This window comes from Petaurus breviceps, unplaced genomic scaffold (genome assembly GCF_028583685.1).
Source record: "Petaurus breviceps papuanus isolate PSGF00001 unplaced genomic scaffold, PetGlider_PUasm1.0 140, whole genome shotgun sequence".
Classification (NCBI taxonomy): domain Eukaryota; kingdom Metazoa; phylum Chordata; class Mammalia; order Diprotodontia; family Petauridae; genus Petaurus; species Petaurus breviceps.
This window is the reverse complement of record NW_027185698.1, coordinates 15,246,882-15,263,496: the sequence shown is the minus strand read 5'-3', so window position 1 is coordinate 15,263,496 and position 16,615 is coordinate 15,246,882. Positions and strand designations below refer to the sequence as shown.

General features: G+C 33.9%; 1 protein-coding gene across 3 annotated transcripts in view; it reads left to right on the top strand.

Annotated features, from left to right (window-relative positions):
* TBC1D19 (TBC1 domain family member 19) overlaps positions 1 to 16,615 on the top strand; it is a 144,117-nt gene that overhangs the window by 113,531 nt on the left and 13,971 nt on the right. For all 3 annotated transcript variants that reach the window (XR_011164570.1, XM_069068830.1, XM_069068828.1), the window contains exons 16-19: positions 2,314 to 2,346; positions 6,684 to 6,793; positions 9,050 to 9,141; positions 11,251 to 11,366. Coding sequence is in view for 2 of the 3 variants with exons in the window: in XM_069068830.1 (XP_068924931.1) it covers positions 2,314 to 2,346; positions 6,684 to 6,793; positions 9,050 to 9,141; positions 11,251 to 11,366 (351 nt within the window). In the remaining variant the exon portion in view is untranslated. The remainder of the gene's footprint in view (positions 1 to 2,313; positions 2,347 to 6,683; positions 6,794 to 9,049; positions 9,142 to 11,250; positions 11,367 to 16,615) is intronic.

Below are 16,615 nucleotides of genomic sequence, written 5' to 3'. Positions count from 1 at the left end.
GGAAGGTTTTTCTAATGGACAATAATGATCTTGAAATATTTTTCTTGTATACAATATCTTCCAACCAATCTTGCCTCAAGTTTTATATGTTTGATATAGACAATCATTTTAAGAAACTATTATTCCCTAATACATCTGAAGACAAAAAAACCTATGTTACATTGAATATGAAATTGATTCCTTGTAGTAGATTCTTTTGACAAAGTCCAACTCCCATGTACAATTGTGTTACTTATCAAAAAGGAAATCTTAAAGTAGATGAAATTCAACTAGTGCACATGATTCAGAAAATACCACATAAAATATCTTTCTTACTAAATACTTCATCCTTTCATCTTCTCTGTTACTAAGTTTTATCTTTGTAATTCACTTGCCAATCTGATTTACTTCAATTTATTCCAATTGAAATGCCATCACTCAAGAGCTAATCTCATATTAAAAGTCTTTGTTACTTGGTTGTTTCAGTCACATCTGACTCTCCATGACCCCATTTGGGGTTTTCTTGGCAAAGATACCGGAGCCGTTTCCTTCTCCAGCTCATTTTACAGATGAAGAAACTGAGGCAAACACTTGCCCATGGTCACAGAGTACCTAAGTGTCCAAGGCCTAATTTGAACTCAGGAAGATAAGTATTCCTGTCTCCAGGCCCAGCACTCTATCCGCTGCATCATCTAACTGCCCTATTAAAAATCTAGTTTTAAGATATTAAATAAGCTTTCCCTACCTATAACCTATACCTGTTTACATGTTTGATCTTAATTTATCCTTATTTCACTAACCTTTCCCTATATTTCTAGCCCTTTTCTCTGTTAACTAAAAAGGAAAAGAAAGCCAATTATCCCTATTTGCTATCCCTATTTTTTACCCAAGGTCTGTCTCTAATTCTCTAGCCCTATTTCTATCCCTAATAACTATAATCATACCTTTACTCTATGTAATACACACACACGCACCATAAAACAGCAAAATATGTAAGTAAATATGACTTAATTAGTGAGATCAAGTACCATAATAAGGAAATATCAATATTACTAAAGTACCAAAAGTGTAGTATTAATTTTAGAAAGCAGTCATCCTTTGAACTAGAACAAAAAATTATATATATATATATATATATATGTATATATATATATATACACACACATATGTATGATTGAGAGAACAAAACTAAATATTGTATAAAACCAAATAAAATACAAGGACTATTAGTTGGACTGTATTCTAAACAAGTTTATTTTTAAAAGGGAGAAAAATATTTTTTGAAAAAATGTACTTCTATTGCAATAATGCAGGATAAAAAAATTTTACAAGGAATAAGGGGAGGGGAGTATGTATCCAGAAAAGATTGAAAATCACCATATCAGGATGCTAAGTAAGGTATAGGATGGCCCAAGTTGGTTGCTGATAAAATCAGGTGAGAGGAGATTAACACCAGGAAGGCTGTGCAGAAACTGGAAATTTCAGCATACCACCATTTTGATATATTGCCTGAAGGAATGTTGAAAAATCAAGAGCACATTGACAAGATAGTGGAACCTATAAAAGGGATACACAGCAAAAAAGTAGAGAACAAATTAGGTAGACTATAGGAAAAGTATCAGGAAAATGTGAGCAAAGCCAAACGGGTGATTACTTGATTTTAGCCTCAGCATGTTATGGGCCTGTGAGAGAATTAGTGACTTCCCACAAGTGTTACATGTCAGAAATAGGACTTGAACACTAGTCTTCATAACTCCTAGGTCAGCCATTTATCCACTATACAAAACTACCTCTATCATGTAATTAGTATAAAATATTCTTTATGCTATCTTTCTTCAGTGATTCACACTACTAATTTGGTACTTCTTACAACTTCAGGGCAAGTATTGTAAAAACAATACTCGATATTTTATTTCCTAAATATGATCCTATTCTAGGATCTTTTACAGTACTTAATGACTTCTTGTTGTTCAGTTGTTTCAGTGTGCCCCACTCTTCATGATCCCATTTGGGGTTTTCTTAGCAAAGATACTGAAGTATTTTGCCATTTCCTTCTCCAGCCCATTTTACAGTTGAGGAAACTGAGGCAAACAGGGTTAAGACCTTGCCCAAGGTCACACAGCTACTGAGTGTCTGAGACCAGATTTGGACCGAAGTCTTCCTCACTCCAGGCCCAGCACTCTATTCAATGTGCCTCCTACTTGCCCCCACTTAATGACTTAAGATTTGTTAATTTTGTTAATATGAAACATGTCATATTTTTAAGATGGATCTAATAGGGATTTTTTATGAAAAAAATTGTTATTAAATTGCATCTGTCGTTTTTTTTTGTAGGTGTAATCCCTTTCCATGGATTTTCAATGTATGGTAAGTTGAGCTTTCAAAGAGTCATTTACATAACACTTTTACTGACTTTAAACAAAGAAGTCACATTTCTTCCACTGCCCACACTTAACTGGTTAATCATGCTGCCAGTGTTTGAAATCTTCAATTTCTTGTTTGTTTACATGTTTTATTAAAAAATAAAATAAAGGTCTGTTTTCTTTGCCACTATAATAGCTGTCTGGGAAATTAAAATTTGCTTTGAATTCTGTTAGGGCAAATAGGATTAAGGGTCTGTGTGTGTGTGTGTGTGTGTGTGTGTGTGTGTGATTTAGTTTTAACAGACAGTAAATAGTATGACTCAAGATTCTGGGGTTTGAGGGACAATCTCACCTAGAAATTTTACAAATATAAAATGAACCAGGAAGTGTTGAAAGGAAAATACAGCATCAGGTTTGCTCCTATGATTTGTCTAGGCTGTTGGTATGCACTCCATCTGTTAGACTGACATATGCAGACAGCCCTAAGTACGTGTGAAGAGAAGCCCAAGTGCCTCTCTGTCATCCAATGCCAGCAGAAGATGAACAAGAGAAAGTAATGAGCCCTTCTGGCCTTGGTTGGAGTGACAAACAAGGGACAGCTTGAGGAAGCTTGTCATATACTTCCAGCATGGAATTTTAAAATTTGGAATTTAATATGACTAATATTTTCCAAGGGGTGTTTTCCCTTCGTTTTTAATCATCTGGTTTGGAATGTATAGTTTTAATTTCATAATATCTAGCAAAAAGTTCAGAAATCATTTAATGTTTTGCTTTATGAAAAATTCATTAATGCTCAATATTTTAAAAAATCTAGGTTGATAGTGTGAATATAAAGCATTTGAAATTCAGTAGATATCAGATAATACTCAAATTAAAAATATATAAGCACCTTGCTATTATTCTCTTCTCAGGTCTTAGTCAATAGGAATGAAAAGTAAAACAACTTAATAACTTGTGGTGCGTCAGCATTGGTATTTGAACCCATCTTTTACCACAACTCCATAGCAGATAATATTATAGAAAAATTCTAATGTATTTCTATTTTTTAAAAGCACAAGGGATTTCATGATAGGGAAATTAAGACAGATACATCTTGATTAAATCCACATTCTTGTCCTTTAATCATAAAGTTTCAACTTAACATTTTATGTTGAATAAAGTTAATTTGAATCATGAAAATTGATTGAAATACTTTCACAGTGAAACTTCTAGTTCTGTTCATTTATATGATTTAAAGGCACTGATTGATGCCACAAAATTGAATATTGCTAGGTATCTTCAAAGTAAATAATACCCTATTAATTCAAAAATTAGCCATTATATAAAAAGAATTAAACAAATATTTAAACCATTTAAGAAAAACTTTTCTGTATCCACAACTACTTTAGCAGAACCCATTTAGCTATATACTTTTTTAAATTAGACTTATAATTTTTTAAAACACCATACACTAAAGAGCTCTAGAAGTCCCTACTTTTCCTCAGTTTTAGGTAACCTATGAATCTGAAAGTAATATAATTGTATTCTGTTCATTAAAAATATGATGATCTAGATTTTTTTTTCTAATTTATACCAACCAGTCTTCCCTTCATTTTATGCAGATTGGTTAAGTTGTGTTGCATGACTTTTAAAAATCATTTTCGAAAGGCAGAGATTAGTTTAAAATCGATGAAAAAAAAAAGCTTATGTCAATTTCACTTATATTTCAAGGGAGCAAGGCAAGTGAGAATGTTTATCCAAAGAAAATCTTATCTCCATCAGAAGATTTTTGTAGAATGCTTTTAATAAATGTCATAATTAGAAGTAGAATAGGATTGCCTAGTGAATAGGAGACCTGGACTTGTATCACAGAAGACTTTATTTCAAGTCTTGCCTCTTGACTGGGTGATACTGATACATTTCTGATGTTCTGGATAACTCTCTAAGCCTAGAAGTCACAAAGAAGTTGTCAGCCTGCACTGAAAGAAGGAGCTTCCTTATCTAGGAATCATTTAGAGCTATAAAAACACAGGTCCAATTCCTGTGTCTCTTCCTATATGACAGAATTCAACATAATGCAATTCTACTATTTTTCTTCTTCAAATCATTTTTAGAAGTAGGTTGGTATATAAATCATAAATTAATCTGTTGTTTTGAATATTAGCTAACCATTAGTGGGGCCCTTTTTTCTGATTTCATATAAAATTATTTTTCTGCATTCCTTTACTAAATAATAATTTTAAAACTTTAAGATTAAATGTAAGTATCTAAGAAGCTGTCTGCTAACTACAGAAATGAAATTGTCTTACAAAAGCAAAGTGAGAGGGAGAGGGAGAGAGAGACAGAGAGAGAGACAGAGAGAGACAGAGAGAGAGAGACTGAGATTCATCCTCATGTATCGGTGTACACATGCTACATCCAAGTTATTTCCTTATATCGTGATGTCTATGAGGACGGGACCATATGTTTTCTGATTTATGTATCACACCTAACAAAGAATGCTTAATAAATAGTACTTGATTTTGAGTATCATAAATAGATTTAGAATGGTTACTGAGTATTATAGCATCTTTTACCCTTTGTTTATGAAGTTGGTGGGTAACTTACCAAACTCCATATATAAAAATCTATCCCTAAAATTGGTTTATCTTTTTCTAATCTTCTTAAAGTGACCAGTTATTAGTATTGATTTTCTTAAGGTGTTTTGGTAAACAGAATCATCATATTATAGTACTCTATTCCAGAGAGTTGGAATTGTCCTGCTTTAAGCATTTTATATTTGATAATTTTTTTTCTTTCACTTGTTAAAAGTGAAAAGAAACCAAGAAAGACAGGAGGCTGATTTGATGAGTTCATTTCATCTCCTTCTGCCATTAGCCAAGACCAATGACTTGCTTCTTACCAGTTGTACATCACTGACGATATGTGATTTTTATTTTATTAAAGCTTGTAAATCTCCTGAATTCAGTTTTGTATTTATGAGCTACAAGCTGATTGTTGTTTTTGCTCCCAAAAATCTTTATTAAAGCACTTTCAAGGATTTTAAAATCTCAGAAACTAGTTTATGTTGCCTTTTTACTAGTATGGTTTAGTTCTTATCTAAAATTACAACTTCCTGATATGCTGGTGCAAAATTAAACTTGTATAGATATATCTTGCATAGATTTTCTGCCCTGTATTATGATTTTATATTAAGTGAAAGACCACTCAATTTTTCTTTGTTAAATAGTTGGGGGTTCTTTTTGACAATTTATTTGTTTTAAGCAAGTTTGAAAGCAGCTTTCTTTGACCTTGGTACTATCCTTTAAACTAAACTATTTCTTAAATATTTATTTTTAAATTAAAATCATTTTTAAGGTTTTAAAATTTATAAATGCTTAGCAAAAATCATTTAGATGAAGATTTAAATGTGCTGATTTAATCCTCTCATACTATATGTAGCTAGGTGGTGCAGTAGATAGAGTGCTGGGCCTGGAGTTAGGAAAACCTGAATTCCAATCAGCTTCAGATTGTTAGATGTGTGACTTGGAGAAAGACATGTAACCTCTCTCAGCCTCAGTTTCCTCAACTGTAAAATGGAGCTAATCTTCTCATTTTTGAGGTTCAAATGAGATAACATTTATAAAGCACTGAGCACAGGGCCTGGAACATGGCAGATGCTATATAAATGCTAAGTATTATTGTTGTTGTTACAAGCTTATTAATGAGGGAAATCCTATCTCAATTACTAGAGGAAATTGCCTCTTTGGACCTCTATGGACCGTGACACTTCTAATGTTCCCTGAGATCTCTGAACTCTATTTATTCTTCCAAAATGTCGAAAGGCAAATCTGATTCCCTTACAGAGAATTCCTTTACAGAGCTTCCAGTCAGTCATTTTTCACACAAAATTATATATGGCTTTATTTTTATCTTTTGTTGTTGTCGTTGTTGTTCCTTAAGAGTTTGTTTGAAGTTGAAAATGTCCTCTAGAAAACCACCATCTTCGTGTGATTATTTCAGCTTCTGATGAGCCTAGATTTTGATGGCTTATATTTAACTCGTGCTTTATTTCTGCTTTTTTAAATAAAAAAATCTAGTAAATAGCAGAAAAACCAGATATGGCCAGACTAAACATAATATCATCTTTTAAGACTGATAGCCTTTACATGTGCTTCAGAATCCAGCATATGGATTTAAAATAGTGTAGCCTAAAATTTAAAATAACATAGGTGGAAATTAGACATGTGTTATATATTATTTCTTCTTGATGAGTGCAATTACTGTGAATGTATGGATTTATCTACTTACATGTATCATGCATTTTTATTCATTAAACTAATTTAATTGCAATGTTGTCAATTAATTTTTTTATCCTTTCAGTTGCTCCACTTTGTTTTCTGTACCATGAACCTTCCAAATTGTATCAGATATTCCGTGAGATGTATGTGCGTTTTTTCTTCAGACTCCATTCCATCTCTTCTCATCCTTCTGTAAGTTCATTAGAAATTGAGTCAATTAGCTTATATCTGTAATTTTTTTTTATTAGAAGACTACATAGTGGCAGATTTTCTTTAATTGTATTTATATGGACTTCTTAAAATAATATTATAAAACTACACATTTAATTTGTGGTGTTGAATATCAGATCATAATTCTGGCATAGAATCAGGGCAGTGAGGGTGGTTTTAAGAGGGAGGAAATGTAAGTAAATGTTTTTATGAAGAGCTAGAAAAAATGCCATTGATCAATTAGTTTTGGAGAAGTGTCATCTTTTATATATTGAAACATGAATGCAAATTCAGATTTCTATAAAAATCAGTTTAATGTAAAAGCATGTTCTAGAGAAACATTTGCCATATGTGTACTGGCCTTTTTGGTTTTGGAAAAAAATAAGGCATTTCAGACTATTGACAAGTAAAGAAATTATTGCTTGTCACTTGTTTTCCAAGTTCATAATTTGATATTTTGGCTAGTTAGCCATGTAATTTTAAAAGTTTTCCCTTAGCTTTGCTAAATTTTTAGAGACAAGTAAAAAGCAAATTGAGCACAAAATTTTAAAAATCTCTCTTCTCCATTTTCTTTGGTCCTTGCCTTATCTTTATTACTATCTTTTCCCCTGCCCCTTCCAACACCTAGAATGAATGGGGCTTAGTTTTTGAAATGTATTTAACTTTTTTGAGCTTCCTTGTCCCATGTAGAAGTAGTTTTGACCTTGCAGTTGAAATGTTGAATAAAATTCACATGTGAGGGACCAAACCTGCTAAAGTAAAATTTTTCTATCCTACTTAATTAGCCTTCATGGTGCCTAAGGAAGGTGCTTATAGTGAATTATCTGCTCTTTTATTCATCTAGTTTAATCATATGCATTATTACATGTGGGAAGTAGAGGTAGGAGAGGCATCAACTATTTTTTTAACATCCTAATCTTAGACTATTATATTGCAAACTAAAGCTTTTATTATGAGATGATTCTAGGATTACACAGATACAAGCAATGAAATTCAGCCCAGCATCCTACATTTGGATAACTTGATTTTGCTCGTCTTCCTCAGTTTTTATCTGGAATGGAAGTCAGACTGATAAAATCTTTCTTCTCATCTTCCACCTCAGGGGCAGCCTGAAATCTTCTTCTTTTATTTCCTGAACATTTCTGTACTTCAGGGTTCAAAGCAACCCTGCAATTACCATTTCCTTGGACAAATAGAAAAAAAAATAGACAAATAGAAAAAAAAATTATGATGAATAGTTCTTAGATTTCCTATCACTACCTTCATGCTGAGCTCACAGTTACATTACTTGATTTCCTGACTAATTCAGCTTGCCTTGGCCCACTCATTCTTTTTTAATAGAATAAGGACTTGCAGGTAGTCACCTCTTTTCGAGTCTGCAATGAATCCTATGAATTTAGAATTGGATTGATTCTTTTTCTGTAGAAACTCAAAAATAATATCAAAATTTCCCCTGCAGAATCAGCCTGAAAGATTGCTAAACTGCCTGAGTCTTGAATCAGGCATTTTTATATGTTTCCTAAAGAATCCGCTTTTCTATTGTTTCTTACGCTACATTAATATTACTTTTTTTTCTTTTTATTGGTTAATCAAAGAGCCATGTTTAATGACTACCTCATGTCAACCACTAAACAAATAGTTTTCCTGGTGGGGTGACAAAGTAAGAGAGGGAAGGAAGGGGAGGTTATATAGGAAGAGTGAGAAAAGCAACAGGAAATATTTTTTTCCCAGGAGAGAGGCAACAGGAGGGGAAAGCCATTATAGAGGGAGACAACAAAGGGTGTGGGGAAGGCAACAGGGAAATACCCGAAAACTGGCAAGTATCCAGAAAAAACTCATTTCTCTGTGGCCTTAAGTGATCTTATATATCAGGCCAAATAACAGTTTGTTCTGTGTAATAGTGATTTTCCTGGACCATTTGTATGTTACATATCTGTTTCAGTGGAGAGGCCATTGTGTTAAAAATGAGATATCCTGGGACATTTATAATAAGCTGTTTATATACTTAAAAGATGAATGAAATTTCTTGTTTGTTCATTGCAGTGAATGTTCATATTTGTTCATTGCAGTGAATTACTAATAACATTTTCTACTTGTGTTTTTGCTGCTTAAATTAAAAATATTTAACTGATATTTACATTAATATTCATAATATTTTCCTCATTGTGAACTTGGAAAATAATTTTGAAAAAATTTAATTACTATAACTATAATTTTAATGAATTATTATTATGTTAGGGTATTGTTTCACTGTGTTTGCTGTTTGAGACACTTCTTCAAACTCATCTTCCACAACTCTTTTATCATCTACGGGAAATTGGAGCTCAGCCGTGAGTATTTTTCTCTTATTTGTGCAATAGGGAAACATACTCCCACATTTAATCAAATTATCAATTAACAAATATTTAGTAAACATATACTCTGTTTAAGACACTATGCTAGGCTACAGAGCCAAAAGTAAAACCATCGTTGTCCTCAAAGAGCTTTCATTTATAATGAGGGAGACGATGTACACATAAAAACTATATTGTATATACTTATACATACACAAAGCAAATATGAAGTAGTGAAGGTCTTGGTAGCTGGGAGGACCAGGAAAGGTCTAATACAGAAGTGGTGGCTTGAGCTGAGTCTTCTGAAAAAGAAAATCCTTTGAGATGAATTAAACTCTTTCAAGATAGAAATATACCCTTAAGTTAAGTGGAATTATAATTATTCATTAATAAACTATACCTTCAAAATATTCTGAAAATGTATGGAAGGATTTATAGATATCTAATATATTCTTTATCAAGAATTTCCTGTTTGGTACAAGAGTTACAACAATGAATTCTCTTCTATTCTTGATAAAAGATATTTGCCACATACAAATAAACAATTTGTAGAAACAAATACTGAATTATAAGTGTGATGTTAAGACTACCATGATATTCTGATTAACCAAAACTATTATGAATATTAAAATTTGCTATAATGCCCTAAGGGAAATATCTATTCATTCCACTTTGATATGGTTTGACTCCTCCAAATTGTTTGAATAGGAGTTCAGTGATTATTTCACTTTACCAAACATATATTAGATACACTATACTGCACTAGGTACTGAAAATTTAAATGTAAGGCATGATTGAGTCCCTGCTCTCAAGAACTTCCAGTATGGTAGTAAATGGGGTTAGAAAGTTAGCACAAACAGTCCCCCTTTCCCTAAGGAGGGAATTTAGACAGGGGAGATAACATGGCTGGATGAATGGATGGATGGATGGGTGGATGGATGGATGGGTGAATGGATAGATATATAGAGGTATATATCTGAAAACACACACTGTCTCTCTGTGTGTGTATGTGTATGTGTGTTTACATGTGTATGAGAGAGAGAAAAAGACAGAGACTGAAGAAATATAAGTAGTTTTGACAGAAAGCTCTAGTAACTGGGAGAGAATCAGAAAAGAGTGTTTGAACTAAGCCTTGAAGGAAATGAGGTATTCTAAGAGGTAGCAATGAGGTAGACATGTTTTCTATGCCTGAGGAATAACCAATGGAAAGTCCAGAATGATAGAGTGTCATGTATGAGGAATAGTAAGAAGGAGATTTTGGTTAAAGATGAACAGAAATAATGTCTACTTGGACTGGAAAAGTAGTTTAGAAGCACTTTGTAAAGGGCTTTAAATACAAAACATGAATTTTTATTTGATCCTTGAAATAATAGGGAGCCACTAGAGTTTATTGAGGTGGAAAATGGGGAGGGTGACATGGTCACTTTTAAGAAAATCACTTTGACAACTTTGTGGATAATGGACTGGAGTGAGGCAGGGGAAACCAGGTAGAAACTGTTGCAGTATATCAAGCAGGTGGTAGTGAGAGTCTGAGTTACAGCAGTGACTGTGAGAATGGAAAGAAGGAGAGGAAAACAATAAATATTGTGGAAATATAAATAATAAGATTTGGCAGTTGATTGAATCTGTTAATGAATGAGGGTGCTGAGTCTGGGCTGATATTGAGCTTGCAGACCAGGGTGACTGAAGGCATGGTGAAGGAAGGGATCACTTCTAGCTAGGACAATCAAGGAATGATTCATGGATGACACCTGATCTTCTTATGGCTTGCCTATAACGTATTTCATTTTTTTTCATACTCCTTTTATTAATCAGTATAATCTAAAAAGTGGAAAATGAAAGGATAATTTCTCATGGCTGGCCTAGAGATCTTAGCAGGTATTTTTCAGCCTCCTAATATTTTAATCCTGCATATTATAATATTATGGTATGGAATTGTTCTGTGTAGTTCTCTCCAGAGAATAGTTGCTTTTTTATTTCTTAGGTATATTTATAAGACTCTGAAAGGAGTATTCCTAACTATAAATGATTTGGTGTATTCTAAATATTTAACTTTTTTGAAAAGAAATATAACTGTCACTTTCTTCCTTTTTCCCTTCATTACAGACTTCGTATATCATTTAAGTGGATGGTACGTGCATTCTCCGGTTACCTAGCTACGGATCAGCTTTTGCTTTTATGGGATAGAATCCTAGGATACAACTCTCTGGAAATTCTTGCTGGTAATATGGAATGTCTATTTGTAAAACATATGTGTATCCGAAAAAAGGACAATAATTTTCTTTATGTAGAGTAAATACTCTTAACAGGATATCCCTCATCTGTAGACATTTACAGTATTTTAATCAGAATCATGATGTAGTGGGAAAAAAAGTTCTAAAATAGGAGGCAGGAAACCTAGAGCCTTGTTCCATCCCTGATGCTAACTGTTTTTTCATACCTTAGCCAAGTTTAAAGCCCCTTTTCTTCATCTGTAAAATGAATTTGCCGTATGTAATCTCTTAGGCCCCTTCTGGTTTAAAACTCTGTCCATCTAGCATAGTGATAGTAGACATTAATAATTGTTTAATTGAGTGAAATTAAATCATTAAATATTAAGATTAAATTTAATAGGGATAAAATGTCAAATCCTTCACTTCATTAAAAAAAAAATTACCTGTGGAAGTAGACAGGAGAAATAGATAGTAAATGTTATAAGGAAGATGAGACTATAAAGGATAGAGAAAATGTGGCTATAAAACAGCTGATGTGAAAAAGACCTAGGCTATTTTAATAGGCAGCAAATTCAATGTGAGTCTGCGCCATGATAGGCCATCCCCAAAAGCTCATGTTCTCTTTCTTAATTTTTTTTTAAACCTGTGATTACATCACTGTGTGAGCACTGCTTTCATGACCTGGCTCACAATACCTCTGAAGTTTCTGGGGCCAAAAAATGCATCATTCTGCTGCTAGTCTGGTAATGGAACTTCTCTAAGCTTAGTGAGGCAGGTCTTGGGAAAACAAACATACCCTCTTGCCTACACTCGCTGGAAGCCTCTCCAGTTGTATAATACCTGCCAGAGTTCACACTTTCCTGACAAAGCCTTCAAGAATACAGACATCTATGTGAGGAGCTTTCAGAGTAGAGAATCCTGAGGGAAAGAAGTGCCACTCTCACCCAGTTAGTGAGACCACATAGGCATTGTTTTAGAACCTTTCTGGGCACCACAGTTTTAGAGTGAATCCAGAAGTGGGTGACCCAGAATGGCGATGAAATTCAAAAAAGATGACTTAATTGGTTGAAGAGACTAGAAATGCTTAGCCTGGAGAAGAAAAGAATTAGGATAAATATGTCTTCAGATACTTAAGGGTTGTCATGTGGACTAAGGATTAGATTTGGTTCAGCTTAAAATCAGAGGACAGAACTAAGATTAATATGTGACAATGACTTTAAAGAGAACAACATTTTTAAAAGAACCTTTAAGAACTTCATTATAGAAAGGCAGATTTTTACTCAGTATTTAAACAAAATCTGTCCCTTATTTCTTCCTTCACCCCCCCCCCAAAAAAAAACAACTTCCTAACAATATAAAGGAAATTTTCCTTTTAATGTGAGCTGTTCAAGAAGGACCAGATTGCCTTGAAAAATAGTAAGTTCTTCCTCACAAAACATATCCAAACAGAAGCCATATAACTTTGTCAAAGGCACTAGAAGCATAATTTATACTTTGGGTGAGGTTTGGATTTAATGGCCTTTAACATCCTTTTTCACTTAGTAGTTCTATGATTCTCTGATCTATGATTTCTGAGCTTGTTTCTAATTATTTCTGTTATTTAAGCAAAATTAAGGGCTCTCAGTCTATACTGGCACACCAGATATTCATTCCCAATACCAAAGAATTCAGGGCTTGCCTCTATGCAATACCTCAAAAAAGTAGTTCTATTAATTTCCACTTACTCTTTCATTGTGACAGCAACTCACTCTTCTTGAGTTAATCAAGAATTATTTTATTATAGCTGTTAAGATTTATCACTTTTATTAGACTAATGGGCCTCCCTTTATGGACAACCCAGTTTCTCCAGTTATCTATGAATAGAGTTTTTAAAGCTAAAATTGCTCCATTTTTTCACGCCACATTCTACCTCTGTTACATTTCTTTTACCAGTCTCCTTGTCCACTCACTTACTGAACTCCAATCCTGTTCAAGCTCTTACTATCTCTTTCTTTGCATACTGGTTTCTATGCTTCTATTGTCACCCTTTTCCAATTATCCTCCATATAATTGCCAAAATCATCTTCTGAAGGCACAGATAGAAGAATGCCACTTCCCTGCCCCAAAATGTTCCTTTAAAGCACTCTATTGTCTGTCTCCAACCTATTTTTTCTGTATTCCAGCCACACTTGTAGTTTCTCGAATTTGACATTGTATCTCCTGACTCATAAGCTGTCTAACATGCCTGAAATGCACTCCTCAAACCTAACTTAAGAATCCTATTCCTTCAAGGAAACTCAGGTCTTTTTAAACAAATCTTAGTCCCTGTTTCCCCATTATTAGTATTCTCCCTGTAAACTACCTTGATTTGCTTATCATTCTTTTCTTGTATCCCCATTTGAGTGTAAGCTCTTTCAGGGCATGAGCTGGTGTATTTGGGGGAGGGGGGAAGGGGAATGGAAGATAGTGTTCTCCCATCCCCAGAGGACCTCGACAGAAGCTGTATAACCATTTTTCAGGTTTGTTACATAAGGGACTCCTCTTCAGATAGAAATTGGTCTGATTAACCTCTTTTGAAGCTTGAGATTCAGTGATTGTCATTACATGAAACGTCTGTGTCACTAGAATCCAGGTAATAATTGTAATCCACATTTTTATAGAACTTTAAAGTTTACAAAGTGCATTCTTCATGATGACCTCATAAAGTAGATAATGCAAGTGTTATTATCTGCATTTTATGGTTGAGAAAACTGAGGTGCCAAGACATGCCTACAGTCACACAATTAGTAAGTGTTGGAGCAGGTGTATTGAGGTGCAGTGGTCCCTCTTTTATCCCATTCTCTTGATCCAGCTGTCCCTAGTTATCGGAGGGTTTATGGCTCCAGCATCCAAGCTGGGTTCCATTGCTTACCTGAGGAATATGTCTTTTCTACATTGTACTCTATGCTAACTTAAACTCTTTCTCTTTTTCTAATGGTGCAGTCTGTACTGCCCAGGCCCCTAGGTTCCATATTTAATTATTGTTTTCTTTGCTAAAATTTGAGGTCTTTCATGAATATTCCTTATTTAACAATAAACTAAACCCACAACTTACTCCTTTTTAACATGTGTATGTGAGACATTGGTATAATTACACTAAGGTTATCACATATACAAGCATCAGAAATGGGGGGCAGGAAGAAGCAGCTTTATCACAGGGTATAAAGTACTTAGTTAATTACATTTCACTGCATCACTTGTGCTGAATAGATCTGGGGCTGAATGTAATTGGAATCATCAGGAAAATCAAATGCACAACAGCCATCACACAAATAGCACAATAGAATAAAAGGAGCATTGGACTTTGGGAGTCAGGAGATTTGATTCTAATTCTGGCTTTGCCATTAATAAGCCCTTTAGGCTGGGCAAGCTGCTTCTTTCTGGGAGTCAGTTTTATAAACCATAAGATGAGAAGGATGGAATAGGTGAATTTTAAGATCCTTTCCAGTTCTAAAAATTTGATGATTCTGTGAAGGTTGCGTTTTTCTTCACCCTATCCCTTCTTTCAGAGTGGGATATTAAATTCTAAGTCTTCAGATAAATACTTTTGGGGGGTGATCTTGAGACTTCTTATTTTTCTCTTCTTTCATCTCCCAATATATGGACAATATTTCTTGTGAAAAATTTAGTTATATTGTAGAAATAGTATTTTATTAAATTATGGTTTTCTACAGGAGGAATTATAGTAAAACTAAATTTTTGAAAAACTAAGGTATTCCATTATCAACCACACCTTTGAAACTATTAATGGCCTAAGTATAGGTATGTATATTGCTGTATATGTTTGTCTCTATATGTATATACATGCATGTGTGCATGTACATCCACATGTGTATTATGTACATATATGAGTGTGTATGCATATATGTGCACATGTATGTATGTATATGTGTAGATGGATGGATTGCCAAGGCTTCTGAATGTGAAAATTTGATTATTAATAAAGTTGCATTATAAAGCATTTCATCCATGACATTGAAAGTTCCTTTTTATATTGAGCTAAAATCTCCCTCCCTATGGATTCTACCAATAGCTTCTGTTTCTGCCATCTGCAGCTATATAAAAAACAAATCTACTTTTCAAGACAGCCCTTTAAATATTAAAGATATTCCCATTCCCGTCCTAGTGCCCTTCTTTGGTGTTCTGACGTTCTTTCTGGGCACCATGTTGTAGTTCAAAGGAGAACACAACATAAGGAAGACTTTTCTAATGATCGGAGCTGTTCATAAGTATAATGAGTTAAGTGGCAAATTCCCTACCAAAAAAACATTTGAGTAGAGGCTGGATAACCACTTATCAGAGACATTATAAAAGGAATTCTTCTGTTGTGTAGGATATTGGAACAGATGACCTCTGAGCTATGAGGAGAAAAGGAACTGATTTAACATTGCCTTTCCCACCCCAGTTTCCCATTTGCTTTTTCAAAAAATTGAAAGGGAAAACTCTTGGGAGCTCTAAAAATGAGGAACAAAAATGACAGGTGTACCTTCATGTTAGGTCTCAGCTATACATGAGAATAGATTATTTTATGTAAATTGTGCTGATTAGTGTTTCTTCTAATATACATTTTTAATGAATAGGTAAATATGAACCTTTGCTGATCTTAGTGCAGTCCTTGAGAAAATATCAGTACATTAGGAATCTGGTTCAATTTGAAGAATTGTGTCTTCATCCAGAGCTTTTATACTGAAAAGAGCATTGAATAGAGGTTTAAAAGACTGAAGTTCTAGCCATTACTCTGCTATCTCAATATGTAACTTTTGGCAAGTCATTTAATCCTTGGGCCTCAGTTTCCCCAATTAGAAGATGACATAATTGGACTGGATCATCTCTGTGTCTAATATTCTTTGAGTCCAAGATTGTGGGGGTTAGTTTAAAGAAAAAGTATCTAAGCAATATTATTGATGCAGTTGTTTAGTGATAAAAGATTGAGTGTAGTTTGTAAAGTCAAAAGGAAATAAAAGAATTACTGCTCTTCATATAAAGGCTTTACTTCAGTTGACAAATATTCAAAAAATATGAGAAATTGTGTATCTTGGCTCTGTGGCAAACAGTGCTATTCCGAGGAAAGGCTGGGCAAGCCTAACATTACAGCAGACCAAAAGGAAATTCTGTGATGTGACACCAAGATAAATAAAGATTGTGAGTACATAAGCATTTCGGAACCTGAGGTCAGTTGGTGAGCTGCCCTTGTTTTTTCTTCCCCTCCTACCTTTGGAAAAAGTTAATTGCCTACACTT